The sequence below is a fragment of the Rhincodon typus genome, chromosome 20, assembly GCF_021869965.1.
Source record: "Rhincodon typus isolate 14 chromosome 20, sRhiTyp1.1, whole genome shotgun sequence".
Taxonomy (NCBI): Eukaryota; Metazoa; Chordata; class Chondrichthyes; order Orectolobiformes; family Rhincodontidae; genus Rhincodon; species Rhincodon typus.
Window position 1 is genome coordinate 49,757,245 of NC_063351.1, and position 16,536 is coordinate 49,773,780.

Here is a 16,536-nt window from a genome sequence, read left to right on the forward strand (position 1 = left end):
ATTTCTGATGAAGGGTCTAGGCCCGAAACGTCAGCCTTCCTGCTCCTCTGATGCTGCTTGGCCTGCTGTGTTCATCCAGCTCTACACCTTGTTATCTCAGATTTTCCAGCATCTGCAGTTCCTACTATCTCAAATTCTTTTTTTTGTTTTGCATTTCTGTCTGCATCGTTAAGTTTTTCCCCTGATTTGTTTTATCTTTTCTCCTGCCTTGAATAGATAATGCTTGTGAGTGATCCAGAGATTGAGAGCAGTGTCCTCATCAGCTCAGATGAAGGCGCAACCTATCAAAAGTACCGGCAAAGCTTTCAGATTCAAAGCATGCTGTTTCATCCTGAGGAAGAGGATTGGATCCTGGCCTGCAGCCAGGACCAAAAGGTGAGCAATGTTACTGCAGCCCATCACATTGCTTGGAATTTGAGAGATATTTTTGCCCAAAGCAGCTAGCACTTTGTAAGGCTTTGATTCTGATGGGAGCATGTTGTTGTTTAAGAAAATGAGGTGCAAAATCCTTGCATGTTCACAGGTTTAATTTCACTGTGTCAAAAGCCAAGTGTATTACAATTGAAAGGCTGGGAGTGAGAGCATCCAACTCTCCAGCTGCCACTGTCTCATTGCCTACCCCTGGTGGGGGATGGGACCCTGTTTAGAGTTAAGAGGCCGCATCTAGAGTCTGGGCCTGATTCCTCTACTAACTCTCTCTGAACCTCATTATTCACCCTCGTTGAGGTTATTGGCATTATTCACAATTCTGCAGCATTTGGCAACATCCTTTCCTTCTGTCGCTTCTGTGGCATCAACTCATGACAGAGCGCGTCCACACTCTTTGTGTGTCCTGGTGGTACCATTCACAATAAGCACAGGAATATTTAAAATATATCCCTTTGCATCAAAGAAAGCTTTGTCTGAGTTGTCTGATTGACGTGTTATTGGAGGACAAAAAAATTTGCTGTTAATTTGTCAGAAGGATTGAAATATTGGAATATCATGGGGGCCTTTCCAAGAAACTGGAACATTCAATATTCAAACTGCTTACGTTTGGACAAGGTCTATCTCAGGGTTTCAGAGAATCAAAGCCTAATCCTTGCAGAAGTGAAGGCAGTTCCAGTGGGATCTTCTTTTGTAATCATTGACAGGATATATCTCACCTCTCCCCACAATTCCACCATTCACTCCCGCAATCTTGGGGCTGCTATATTGTTTCAGAGGTGTGTTAATAAGATTCTGGCTGATAAGGAAAGATATTTCTTTCAAATCAGCCAATAACGAGTTAGTTCAAATTGTAAAACATTGATAAAACTTTAAAGTAAAACTTAAAACATTGATAACCTGAAGAGTATCTTTTTAAATGGAATAATCGATTGACTTTCAGCCCAGAACATCGACTTTCCTGCTGAATCATGCCAAAGGGTTTCGGCCCCGAAACGTTGACTTTTCTGGTCCTCAGATGCTGTCCAACTGGCTATGCTTTTCCAGCTTCACATTTATTGATATTTTTATGACCAGTTTTTTTGGAGGCACTGAGTTTCGATATTGCTCTTTCTTTTGACAGTAATGAAAAGGTTCCTCAATTTATTAATATATCCATAAGATTTGGGTTTATTTTTGAGGAAGCAGCTGGTTTTATGCCATACCTTCTACGATGTTTGGGTCTTATCATGTACTTTTCACTCAAAATTCTTTTGAAGTGCAGTGTTAGCTACATAAGGAAAAAGGTTAAAATAATTAGTTGAACTTGTAATGTGGTCGAATTAAGCCTGGTAAAAGAGAAATAAATTTATGTGCAGGACCTTATCTCTGAAAATAAAAGGAATATTTGAAAGCCTTGCAGACTTTCCAGAGTTTGGATTTTAGTATAGTGGCATATGAGGCTGATTACTTTTATGAAGGGCTATTAAAACAAAAAATCATTAGATATAATAGTCCTTCTAGATATGAATTAATCTGTGACATGTGTCAAACATGTGTCAAAGAGCCAAGATTCCTGGAGTGTTCATGGAAGGTTGTTTGCACTGTTCTGATTTTCGACAGAGAGTGCAAGTGTTTAAGGCTGTTAGCTTGCTTTTGTTCAAGAAAGACTGCAGCAGGTGAAGAAGGCAGCTCACCATCAGTTTCTCAAGGGCCAATAGTACAGGTAATAATTGCTGGCCAGCCAGTGATTCCCACATTCCATGAATGGAAAAAAAAATCACAGTTAGATTTTGGCTTAATAAGTCCAGCAGTTGAAAATTTCTGGCCAATTTAGAAGTGACCTGACCAAGGTCAGAAACAAAGGAATGATGACTAGATGGTCATTGGAGCAGCACAGACAAGCGTTGTGTATCGGGACCTTGTGGAATCTCAAACTCTGCAGAGTCCATCGGCATTGCTGTTGAAATTGAAGAAATCTGCATCTGAAACCTCCAAAAGAGATGAAACCTTAACATCAGAGAATTCAAAGAGTTTTGCTTCAGTTCAGATAATAGTTACCCAGGGAAAGTCAAAAACCAAGTCTAAACTTTGTCTAACAATTAAGTTAACCCCTCAAACTGCCATATACAAGCACAAACACCATCACCAGCTCCTCCCCCAACCTCTTACCCCCAGCAGGCCCTCTGGCAGCCATGCCCAACCCTGAGCAGATTAATTAACTCCTGACTCTCCAAAGCCTGTCCACCATCTACAAAACACAGGCCAGGAGTGTGATGGAATACTCCCCACTTGCCTGGATGGGTGCAGCCTCAACAACACTCAAGAAGCTGACACCATCCAGGACAAAGCAGCCCTCTTGTTTGGCACCATATCCAGAAACATCCACTCCCTCCACCACTGACGCTCAGTAGCAGCAATGTGTACTATCTACAAGATGCACTGCAGAAATTCACCAAACATCCTCAGCCACCACCTTCCAAACCCATGACCTCTTCTGCCTAGAAGGATAACGGCAGCAGGTATATCGGAAAACCACCAGCAAGTTCCCCTCCAAGCCACTCACCATCCTGACTTGGAAATATATCACCATTATTTCACTGTCACTGGGTCAAAATCCTGAAATTCCCTCCCCAAGGGCATGGTGAATCAACCCACGGCACTTGGACTGCAGCAAGAAGGCAGCTCACCACCACCTTCTCAAGGGGCAACTAGGCATGGGCAATAAATGCTGGTCAGCCAACAACACCCACACCTCATGAATGAATAAAAATATACCTCTACTACCACTGGTCTAAACCCCCACATCCCAGGTTCCAACATTTGAGACCCTCACTACTGGTCCTGACATTTTTCCCACTTAATCTCCTCAACGTCAATTCCCAAACATCCCCTCCACAAAAGCCCTGCTCTTTATCACCAGTACTGCCATCCCCTAAAACATTGCTGGCCCCAACACAACCATTATCCCCCAAGCCACCCTAATGATGCTATTATCTGGCAGTCTGCTTACCTTGCACCCTAACACCTTCCTCAACTCTCATTCTAATCTTCCACTTAACTTGTGTACTTACGCCTGCCTAACAGATATCTAAATCATCAGTTATACTGCTGGACATTTTGATTCTCAGAACACAGTACACTGTTCTGAGATTCAACTGCTCCTCACAGCTAAAGCACACATTTCTGAAGGATCTGGGATTGGAATTCCCGGCAAGAAATATGGATCTCAGCATTATTGTAACAAAACGGAATGAGCAGACTGGTAATCATACTGCGATATTCTGTTCCCAGAAAATCCAGGTCATAATTTTTCTCCTTGAAAAGAATTCAAGGAAACCACAGTTACCTCAGTAGAAGAAGTGTTTAGTTTATGCAACTTCCAGACTAGAAACATTTAGTTAGAAATCTGCAGGCTATGTAAAGCTGAGAAAGTCTAAACTCTCAGTTTTCTGAATACTCACATAAAGGGTCTTCACAGTTCATAGGAAAGAAATGAGGAGAATCAGTTGCATTGAATTTAAAGATTTGATATTGAAATATAATTTATCTGGATTTGAATTGTTACAAAGTGATGGTGTTGGGGAATAGATTGAAATTTTGCTTTGCTGGATGTTTTGAGTTTTTGTTTCTAACTGTCTTCCGTATCTGGATAAACTTCTTTTTTGTTTTTATCCTTTGAGTAATAAACCTTTGTTCTGTTGTTAAGGAAAATCTGTAGCCTCATGTCACTTTTTTTTATAGTGAACGACTGCCACACACACTGAAAAAAGACCTAATTTGCCCAGGATTACCATCAACTGGAAATATAACAATGGTAATGCACAGGCCAATCAATGTTAACTTGTCAACCAATCAATTCGCTTTTTTTCCCAAATCTGAACTATTGTGACCATTTGAAGTTTGGCATCCTTGTGTTTTCCTGATGAGTGCAAGACAATAAGCTCCATTCGCATCTTTCTTTTTTAAGCAACACTTTCAAGTGTAATCACTGTTTTCTTTCTTTTCTCCCCGTTCTATTTTATCCTTCTCCTCCTCCTTCACTGAGCTAAATGTGGGCACTGGTCACTTTTCAGTATCTTTCCACTATGAAGAGAGGCTGGATAAGTTTGGGTTGTTTTCTTTGGAATAGAGAAGACTGAGGGGGACCAGACTGAGGTGTATATGATTATGACGAGCATGAAAAGGTTGAATAGCAAGCAGATGTTCTCCTTTATCGGACAGTCAATAACAAGAGGGCATCATTTCAAGGTGAAGGACAGGAGGTTTACAGCGATTTTAGGGAAAGAATTCTTGACCCAGAGCGCGGTGGGAGTCTGGAATGCACTTCCTGGGAGGTTAGTCGAGACAGGAAAACTCACAACCTTTAAAAAGTACTTGGATGAGCACTTGAAGCGTCATAACATTCAAGGCTACGGGCCAAGTGCTGGGAACTGGGACCAATGTAGATTAGAGTAGCTTTGGTGGGACAGGCTCAATGGGTCAAAGGACCTTTTCTGTATGGCATGATTCTAGGATTCTACCTCATCCCTGGGTGTCAATACTAATATTCAGGGATCTATTTAATCATTGACATCCATGATTAAAAATGAGCTAAATAGACAAGAGAATTTAGAGTTCTTTGTCACAAAACTAAACATGAGGATCAGATGATGGCATAACATAGTTTTATCAGATTCCACGAAAACTGACCTGAGATCAATGCCTACTGGACAAAAGTATCTAAGACAGCAAGTGGCTGTGGTTGATATAGACTGCAAAGGATCAAGCTATATATAGTTATTCGACTCATCCACAAGAAATCACGGTATCATACACAATACAGCAGACCAGCAGGGATTGTATTCACATTGTTTCCCCAAAGCCTGACTAGAGATTAGACACAAACCATGAAATAGCTGATTCCTCACACATAAAATGAATTTGCCTTTGTTACTCGGCTTCTCATTATCGCTCCCGCAATGAAAGGCAGACTCCTGTCTGGGAACAAATAAAGAACATCAGACATGAGCAAGATGTTTACTTTCATGTTGCCCCAGTGCTTCCTAAAAATATCATTTAGAAATAACAGAGACAAGCGAGAAAAGGGTTTGAATGAATACACAGCCAAATCAACAGTAGTTCCAATTTCCAATGCAGGTCAGTCCTTCTGTTTGGGAAGCAAGCGTAACTGGATTGCTGAGCTGAGGGTGCCTTTGTAATATTCAACAGAAATCAAAATGGGAGGCAGAATTTTCTGCCTGCTCTTGGGGTGGAGGGGAGCGGGGGGTGTGGTGACGGTATGGGGGGGCGGGTGAGAATGGTGGTGGACGTGTGAATGGCGTAGTGCTGTTGGCCCATATTTGCCACCTCCAATCCATCTGCAAGCAAGAGGCAGATAGGCAATTAATGTTAGTTTGAAGCCAAATAAGGCCTTTATTATAAGCTAATAGGAATTTTCCAATTGCCTAGAGGTTGTTTTGTCTGTAGTGGTGCCCTAGTAGGGGATTAGAAAGTGACATTTTATTTTCCCTGGTGGGCCAATCTAGAGGAAGGGGAGATAATTTTAAAGATTTGTGAGGAAAGTTATAGGTGATGGTATAAAAACGACATGAATACAAAATTGTCTGAGTGATAGGAAACAGAGTTATGGTCAATGGATATTTTTTAGGCTGGAGGAAGTTTTGTACTACCCAGGAGTCAGTATTGGGACTTTTGCTTTTCCTGACATATATCAATGATCAGGAATTTGGTGCACAGGGGAAAGTTTCAAAGTTTGCAGATGACACTAAACTCAAAAGAGTTGTAAACTGTTGCTTGAGTGGGTTCCTTTGTCTTGAATGCCGTTGAATGTCTTGGACTTGTTGGATCTGAACTAATCCAGGCAAGTAAAGAGTATTCCACCAAACTCAAAACTTTTCTTAAAATTCACTGGTGGGACCAACATTTGTTGCCCATCCATACTTGCCCTCGAGAACGTGGTGTAAATTGTCTTCTTTAACTGCTGTTCTCCATGTGCTGTAGGTAGACTCACAATGCCATTAGGGGGGGCATTTCAGGATTTTGATCCAATGACACTGAAGGAACGGTGGTATATTTCCAAGTTGGGATGGTGAGTGGGTTGGAGGAGAACTTGCACATGGTGGGGTTCCCATGTATCTGCTGCCCTTGTTCCTCTGGATGGAAGTGGTTGTGTGTTTGGAAGGTGCTGTCTGAGGAGTTTTGGTGAATTTCTGCAGTGCATCTTGTAGATAGTACACACTGCTGCTACTGAGCGTTGGTGGTAGAGGGAGTAAATACTTGTGGATATAATGCCAATCAAGTGGGCTGCTTTGTCCTGAATAGTGTCAAACTTGGTGAGTGTTGTTGACGAGATATGTGATGGAAATTCTGGTGAGGGACTAGTTCATAGGGTTAGATGAAGTAGGGTGGGAGTAGTATCTAGAGGTTGATAAACATTAACAAAGACCAGTTGAGGTAAATGGTTGGTTTCTATGCTGTAAATTCTATGTAATGTGGGAAGGAATTTTGTGTAATCCATCCATCCACATTGACATTGCAAGGAAAGGAAGGTACCATTAGCACCAGTATCAATTCAAGTATATGAAGTAACTGTTAAATTTTCATTAAAGCTCAAATCCATTCAACCTCAGTAAGCAGAAAAATGTCACTGCATTCTCCTCAATGGTTTGCAATTCTGATCTGTTCTATGAATCCATGAAATAATAAAAATGGAACAGTAACACCTGTATGTGACTTCTAACCAAAGCCCATTTGCATGGTTTGTGAGATTTTTTTTCTCTGAATTAACATCTTGGGACCACTCCAGCTCATTAACATCAATACACAAGGCCAATAGAATTTTACATAATCCTTTAATCCCAAACAGTTCATTTGCAGAACTTTCCAGTTATATTGCAGCCCCTCCTTTTCTTCATTTGCCAGTTTTGTCTTGCAAAGTGCTCCCACACCAAGGAACCCTGCATCATTGATTTTAAATACTCCCAGCCGATCTGGAAGTGACAAATAGCTGTCAGAACAGGGAGACAGTCAATATTGTTTAACTCACAACTCATCAGCAATTCAGCACAGAAGTCATGTGGATCCAGAAATGTACAGAAAACAATAATTTTATGCCATTTTCATTTTGTGTTTTTATTTCTGTCATTGTATACCTTTGTTTCAATCTCTAATATGTTCTTTCTCTTCTAGTTTCTTTGATCTACCTCTCTCACCAGGTTTTGTCCTTTACTCTCATATCCATCACTGTTTTCCCCTCAATTATTCCCATATACATTCTGATTTTCTCCCCATATTTTCTCTCCATGAACTTTTCCCCTCTGTATTTTATATTTTATTTGTTCTCACCTCATGTATTTACACTTGGCTTTTTCCTCTAATTCTTCCAGTCTATCTGGACAGTTTAGAATTGCCATCATTGAGAGTGGGTGATACATTTTGGTATTGACATACCTTGCTTCACATAAGCAGTGGATGGTAAAATGAACAAGAGTGCAGAGTAAAGGCATATGGGCAAATCTTAGAGGAATGAGGAATTTTTTGATGCACCTCATTAATTAGTCATTCTTCTACATTCTTTAGTTCAAATACAATGTGCCCTGTAATTTGATGAAAATGCCATATCTGTATTTGATGAAAATCGGGACCAACAGCTTACCCTCTCAACCAAGACCATTCAGGAGGGATGTTAGAAAGCATTTTGACACACAAAGGGTGGTAGAAAGCATAAGACATAGAAACAGAATTATATAATTTGCCCATTGAGTCTGCTCTGCCATTCGATCATGCCTGATATGGTTCTCAACCCCATTATCTTGACTTCTCTCCTATGATTCCCTTCTTAATCACGAACCTATCTATCTCAGTCTTAAGTACACCCAATGACTTGGCCTCTGATGCAATGAGGCCCACAGACTAGCCACCCTCTAACTGAAGAACTTTCTTCTCATCTCAGTTCTAAAAGGGCATCCCTCCACTCTGAGGCTGTGCCCTCAGGCCTTAGTCTCTCTTACTAGTGGAAACATCTTCTCCACATCCACTGTATCCAGGTATCTCAGTATTCTCTAAGTTTCAATCATATCCCTCCATACCCTTCTAAACTCCATTGAGTACAGACCTAGATTCCTCAACAGCTCCGTATATGACAAGCCTTTCATCCCCAAGATTACTTTTGCAAATGTCCTCTGGACTCCTCCAATGCCAGCACATTCTTCCTTAGATAGGAGGCCCAAAACTGCTCACAATGCTCCAAATATGGACTGACTATAGCTTTACCCACCCTCAGCGGTATATCTCTGCCCTTGTATTCTAGACCTCTTGAAATGAAAGCTAATGTTGCATTTGCCTTCCTAACTGCCAACTGAACCTGCATGTTAACCCTAGGAGAATCCAGAAGTAGGACTCCTAAATCCCTTTGTGTTTAAGATTTGTGAAGTCTTTCCCTGTTTGGAAAATAGTCTGCACCTCTATTCTTCCTTTCAAAGTGCATGACCTCACACATTCCCACATTGTATTCCATCTGCCACTCTTTGCCCACTCTCCTAGCCTGTTCAAGTCCTTCTACAGCCTCCCTGCTTCGTCAGCGCTATCTGTCCTTCCACGTATCTTTGTGTCATCTGCAAACTTAGGAACAATGCCTTCAGTTCCCTCGTCCAGATAGTTAATGTATAATGTGAACACTTGTGGTCCCAACACTGATCCCAGCGTAAGTCTACTCATCACCATTAAGTTTGAAATTCTTGTCTACAACTGGCAGTAGATGCTAAATCAGTTGTTAGTTTTAAATCTAAGATAGATAATTCTTTTGTTAAGCAATGGTATTAAGGAATATGGGCCAAAGACAGGTATATGGAGTTAGGCAACAGATCAGCCATGATCTCATTGAAAAACGCAGCAGGCTGAAGTGGCTGAATAGCCAACTCCTCTTTCTATGTGCTAATGTAATAATGCTTAACAATAGCGAAAGAAATGAAGCAATGACAGAAAAGGGAATTTTAGTCAAATTTAATTCAGGATTGAGTGAAAATATATTATTTTAAGAGAAATAGGAACAAGAGTCAGGGTGTAAAAACAAATAAATCATTACTTTCTTAAAACCTCCAGGGATAATTTACTACCTGCAAGAATGAGATACATCAATTTCAATTGTTCATTTCTTGGGCCTGAGAGGTTGTGTAATATTGCAGGAACATAACTAAAAGTCTTCCCACGTCAGTAAGTGCCAACTGTGATGAAATGTGTATCTTATATATACAGTGGAATTTTGGATTTGGATATCGATGAAGAGTATCTGATTGATATATACTAATATCTGTTTTTAGTATATATTTCAAAATAGTGGCATATGGGTATCAGCTATTTTTGTGAAGGGTTCAGCAAAAAATAGCTATGTCAATCAATTTCTCCAGAACCATCATCTAATTTAGTATGTGTCAGAGAGCAGGGACCCCCTTGGCTGTTAATGGGAGATTTCATTTTACTGTAAAAGTTACAACTGGAATCGAAAACATTGAAAGCCATTAGTTGTTTCTGGTTAGGATAATCAAGGCTTGATGCTAGCTTGGAAAACCCAAAGATTGGAAGTGTTCTTTTAGCAATTTTGGAAGACAACAGAATGGAGTCAACAGAACAATATATTTTCTGTCTTGGAAAGGAATGTAACAAAGAATTAATTACTTTAGTAGAAAGTTTATTTGCATAACTTTCAGGCCAGGAGTGTATGGTTACAAATATGCAGATTATTGAGATCTGAGGACATCTAAACTCTTAGCATTGTGAGCATTCTTGTAAGAAGACTTCAAAATTCACAGAAAAGAACTCGGAAGGATAGATTGAGTTGAATGAACAAGAGGGTACAGTCTCTGGATGTGAAATTGTAAGTGCTGGTGCTGAGGAATAAATTAGATATTGCTTTACATGTTTCAAGATCTTTCAAATGGTGTTCTACATTTAGATAGTTTAGTTTCCATTACATATTTTCCCTCTTTGATTTATAAACTGCTTGTTAAAGAATTCTACTGTCATGTGTGCTTAAGTTTCAGTGAATGGTCACTATGTTAGTAAGATAATAAGACAATAAGGAATAGAGACAGGAGTAGGCTATTTAGCCCACCAAGCCTGATCCATCATTCAATAAGATCATGGCCGTTCTGACATTCCTCACGGCTACTTTCCTGCCTTTTCCCCATAACTCTTGATGGCCTTACTGAGTTAATGTCTATTTAAAAAAAAAATTTCAAGGCATGTTTTATTCTAATAGTGGCATCAACAGGGAATATTCTAGTAGTAGCATCAAAAGGGATTACAAAACAGAGGCAAATATTTGTGGGCTAGTTCTGAGAAGTTTTTTTTTCAAACAGCTCAGAAAGTCACTTGGAAAGTGACCTAAGTACATCATTTCCAAGAAGACCTATGACTGCAGTCAAGAAGCTAGAAAGCTCCTTTCATATTAATAGAAAAACTTTGGAGTTTATGGCCAGCTGCGCAAACAGAACAAAGTCATTCGTTTTATTTTGACCACAGTTCAAAATAATTCAAGAGTTTAATCCAAAATGAAAAAAGTCTTTTCTTTTTATTTTGAGCAGGAGCGTTTTTTTTCTCAAATTTAGGGAATCCAATCACCTTCAGTGGAAGTGTTTTCTAGCCTGTGGAGCTTCCAAGCCAGGAGCCTTTAGGACAGAAATCTTCCAATTTGTTGGAAGTGAGAATGTTTAGGCCATCAGAATTATAAAAGGTTCATTCATCAGACTCTGAAAAGAATTGTAAAATTTTTTCTGCAGTTCAAGAAAATGAAACTGGAAGGCCTCAGGTAAGGAAAAATTTAAACACTGAGGTAGGAGTGATATTTCTTTGGGACAAAATGAGGACATTTGGCCTTTCATATCAGTTCTACTCTCCCAAATTATCCCCATCAACATGCAAATTTATTTCCCTCAAGTGCCCATTCAGTTTCCTTTTGTAATTATTACTAATCTTTGCTTCCACCACCCTAATGGCAATGAGGTTTCTCTTTAATATACCTGTGGGCTTCATTGGCTGGGCCAACATTTATTGCCCATCCCTAGTTGCCCTTGAAAAGTTGGTGGTGACCTGCCTTCTTGAACCACTGCAGTCCATGTGCTGTGAGTTCACCCACAATGCTTTTAGGGAGGAAATTCCAGGATTTTGATCCAGTGACACTGAAGAGACAGTGATACATTTCCAAATCAGGATGGTGAGTAGCTTGGAGGGGATGGTATTCCTATGTAACTGCTGCCCTTGTCCTTCTAGGTGGAAGTGGTTGTGGGTTTGGAAGGTGCTGTCTGAGAATCTTTGGTGAATTTCTGCAGTGCATCTTGAAGATGGTAAACACTGCTGCTACTGAGTGTCAGTGGTGGAGCAAGTGGATGTTTGTGGATGTGGTGCCAATCAAGCGGGCTGCTTTGTCCGGGATGGTATCATGCTTCTTGAGTATTGGTAGAGCTGCACCCATCCTGGAAGTGGGGGATACTCCTTACTTGTGCCTTGTAGATGATGGACTGGCTCTGAGGAGTCAGGAGGTGAGTTACTTGCTGCAATATTCCTCGACTCTGACCTGCTCTTGTAGCTACTATGTTTATGAAGCATGTCTGTTTGGGTTTCTGGTCAACAGTAACTTCAAGGAAGTTGATATTGGGAGATTCAGTGATGGTAACCCCATTGAATGTCAAGGGATGGTTGTTAAATTGTCTCTTATTTGTATTGGTCATAGCCTGGTAATTGTGTGGTGCAAATGTCACTTACCATTTGTCAGCCCAAGCCTGGATATTGTTCAGATCTTGCATCGTGCATTTGCACATGGACTTTTTCAGTATCTGAGGAGTCCCGAATGGTGCTGAACATTATTCAGTCATTGGTGAAAATCCACACTTCTGACTTTATGATGGAGAGAAAGTTGTTGATGAAGCAGGTGAAAATGGTTGAGCCAAGACACTACCCTGAGGAACTCCAGCAGAGATGTCCTGGAACTGAGACGACTGACCTCCAACAACCACAACCACCTTCCTATGTGCCAGGCAGGACAGCAGAGAGTTTTGCTAGGGCTCCTTGATGCCACATTCGATCGAATGCAGCCTTGATGTCAAGTTCTGTCACTCTCCCCTCACCTCTGGAATTCAGCTCTTTTGTCCATGTTTGAACCAAGGCTGTAATGAGATCAGGAGCTGAGTGGCCCTGGCGGGACCCAAACTGGGCGAAACTGAGCAGGTTATTGCTGAGCAGGTGCTGCTTGATAGCACTGTTGATGGCACCTTCCATCACTTTACTGATGATTGAGAGTAGATTCATGGGGTAGTTATGGACAGAGTGCATTTGTCCATTTTTTAGTGTAAAGTTCCATGCCATTATGACTCACTGCTTAGAAAATGCCTTTGTCAAATCCTCCTTCATCATTTCCAAAAGCCTCAAACCTACGTTGTCTTACCAAAGAAGAGTCAAGAACAGGACAGCACTGGAACAGGCCCGTCAGCCCACCACAACAATGTCAACACAAGATGCCTTTCTAAACCAAAAACTCTTTGCCACCTAGAGGACCATATCCCTCCGTACTATGCATATTCATGTATCTGTCAAGATGCCGCTTAAACATTGTTATTGTAATCATCTCCCCCACCTCCTCTGGCAGCACATCCAGGCACTCACCACCCTCTCACATCTCCTTTAAACTTTCCCCTTTTACCTTAAACCTATGTCCCCAAGTAATTGACATTTCTGCCCTGGGAAAAAGACTCCAATAATCCAATTTTATCCATGCATCTCATAATTTAGTAAACTTCAAACAGGCCATCCCTTATCCATTGATATTCAAGTGTAAACAAATCAAGTTTGTCCAATTATCTCCTTAGAGATATTACCCTCCAAACCGGGCATTATCTTGGTAAACTGTTTCTGAACCCTCTCCGAAGCCTCCACATCCATCTGGATGTGTGGCAACTGGAACTGAACATGAAATTACAGACATAATCTTACTGAAGTTCTATACAGCTGCAACATGACTGCCAACTTTTATACTCAATGCCTTGATTGATGAAGGCAAGCATATCATGTGCCTTCTTGACCATCTTATCCACTTGTGTTGCCATTTTCAGGAAATTGTGGACTATACACATAGATCTCTCCGTATGTTGTTGCCACTAATGGTTCTGCCATTTACTGTATACTTCCCTCCTTTAGATCTTCCAAAATGCATCACCTCACATTTGTCCAGACTAAACTCCATTTGCCATTTCTCTGCCCAAGTCTCCAGCCTATCTATATCCTGCTGTATCCTCTGGAATCCTTATTTCATCAGTAAACTGAAACAGTTTTGTCTTACCAAAGTCTGTCATAATTTGTACATATCTATCAAATTTCCTCTCAATCTCTATTGCCCACTGGAGAAAAGCCCCAGCATCTCCAAACAAACCTTGTGAGGGATACGTTTGTAATTCACTCCAAGAATATTTGCAAATGACTATGAAATATGGGTGTCGATATAAGCATCCACTATAATGTTAGAAGTAATGGGTACTGTATGTGTTTCCTGCATGTATTCTTTTTCAACTCAATATCTCTTTCTCCTCTATTTTATATTCTGTCAATGTCTTCCCACTTTTCATTTCTCTCTCTTGTGTTTTGCCCCTACGTTTCATACTTTTCAGTTCTCTTTCCTTCGTTTGTTATCTTTTTGTCTCTTTTGACTATCTGTCTCTCTCTCTCTCTGCCTTCCTCTCACAATCTGGTCTTTTTCCTCTTCATTCTATTTGGCCGCCACAGTATCCCAAGTTGCAACATTGTCTTTGGATGTCTGTTGAGATTTACAGAATTCCTTTGAGGCAATTTGCAAACGCTCTGCAGACTTGAACTTCTCTAAGATATTTCCAAAGACCAACATGGTGGAGGAGCAGATGGCTGGGTGGAGTTTGGGGACACGACAGAGGAGAGGCAGATGTTGGAGGTGCATGAAAGCACAAATTCTGTGGACTGGCAGGAAATGCTTCTTCCTTCGGAATTCTACACCTCAGAGGGTTATGTGAAGTACTGCCAAGTCCAAGAACAGTGAATGTTTGTTCATGAAGAGAATCAAGGAATATGGGTGTAGAGCAAGGAAGTGGAGTTGAAGATTAACCATTGATCGAATGATGGCACTAGTTGGAGGGGTTGAATGTAAGCCTGCTCCTACTTCTGAGATTTCCTACCTTTTGGAGGCTTGCTTTTGTGTACAACACATTGTTTTTAATACATTTGCAATGCTGAGCATTCAAAGACAGATCAGAAAAATGGTTTGAAACCGTATATAATGATGATCTCCTTTCTGCAGTTTAGAATAGTTCCCAACATGAAGCCAATCTAAAGGACATCATCAGTTAGAGTGTTGGAATCGATCAGCACAGTTGTGTAGTGCTAGCTGAAGAAACATAGCTATTACTAGAGGGCATTTGTTTTCATGTAATCATCCTTTTTGCTGCAAAACTATATGATAAACAATCCCATCGTCTCTTGATTACATCTCTAATCTTTCTCAGCCTTTTTATACATAAACTCTAATCTCATTTTACCGCTGTGAAATCAGCTATAACACTTTGTGCTAAGCCTACACCGAGATAGATTTTACTCTCATTAGATATTTATTTTCTTCTGTATTTCCTTTTAATTTTTTGATCGACATCTGCAGATCACTGTAAAATCATCAATGATGGCAAATCCTTGCCTCGCGAGGTCATTCACATGTGGTGTCCCTTTTATGACTCTAACGGTGGCAACTAATCTCAATTAGTGTGGGAAACTGATAGGAGGAGCTAATAACTTTTTCTTTATCCATTCATGGGATGAGGGTGTCGCTGACTAGGCAGCGTTTATTGCCCATCCCTAATTGCCCAGTGGGCAGTTCAGAGTCAACCACGTTGCTGTGGGTCTAGAGTCATATGGGGTTTTCCAACAATCAACAATGGATTCATGGTTATCATTAAATTCTTAATTCCAGATATTTATTGAATTCAAATTCCACCATCTGCCATGGCAGGATTCGAACCCAGCTTCGCAGAACATTACCTGGGTCTTTGGATTACCCGTCCAGCAATAATACCACTCGGCTATTACATCCCCAAAACATGAAAGGTGGAATGAGAAAAGGTACCACATTGTGTAGATGTTAGAAGAAGAATTGAACATTTTGTTCATTTAGGCATCAAGAAAGGGCCAGAGTAATTATTCTAAAATAGAAGCATCCAGTGAGAGAGTTTTTTTTAAAATCTCTATTGTGGCAATAATTTTAGTGTAGGCATTCAACCTCATATGTTTTGTTCTACTTTCCCACTAGCTGCATTTCTGTTGTATTTAGGTGCATCAAAATATTGACCATCCTGGTTTCAGTTACAGTCTCAGAGATAGCTTGGATTAATTGGGGGTCACAGTCTGTATTCCTTGGGAATCACACCAAAGCTATGTAGATGTACACTGAACCACTGGAATCCTTATAACTTTACTGAAGGAGCTTTTTGTTAGTGCTAACCTTTGGGTGGGCTAATGCTTATTGAGCTTGGGAGATTGTGGGTGGGAGGTGGGGGTCAAGAGCCCCGAATCCACATTTACTGATTGACTCTTCCAGCCAGTTGGTGGAAGAGATTTTCATCCACTTGTTCCAATTAGATTTCAACTCAAATCCTACAAACAAGAGGATGGCTATCTGGGGAAGGTTTAACACCTGAATACTATTATCAGTTGGATAGATACACTTGTCCAAATGCAAACAACATGTTGTGTTCTAAACTGGAAGAACAAAGGTATTCTAGTGACACTGGGGACCATAGGGACTCCATCTAAAATGAAGAGGTGGGAGGAGGCTTGTATAAAGGACAAACACTGTCCTGGACCATTAGCTCCAATGGCCTGCTTCTCTGATGTCCCTTCTATGTAATTCCCTGTAGGACTTTCCTTGTACCAATTCATTTTTTTCTCTACCATCCTGACAAGCTGGATTTGGACTAGGGCCAGTGGCCGAGATAAACAGTGCTTTTAAATTCACCAGAGATAGTAGGAACTGCAGATGCTGGAGAATCCGAGACAACAAGGTGCAGGGCTGGATGAACACAGCAGGCCAAGCAGCATCATAGGAGCAGAGAGGCTCTCTGCTCCTAT

At 40.7% G+C, this 16,536-nt stretch overlaps 1 protein-coding gene across 1 annotated transcript in view; it reads left to right on the top strand.

Moving 5' to 3' along the window:
- Nucleotides 1-16,536, top strand: part of LOC109933504 (VPS10 domain-containing receptor SorCS1-like) — a 998,692-nt gene that overhangs the window by 741,141 nt on the left and 241,015 nt on the right. Inside the window, exon 4 of the mRNA XM_048609233.1 lies at nt 217-375. Within this exon, the coding sequence (XP_048465190.1) occupies nt 217-375 (159 nt within the window). The remainder of the gene's footprint in view (nt 1-216; nt 376-16,536) is intronic.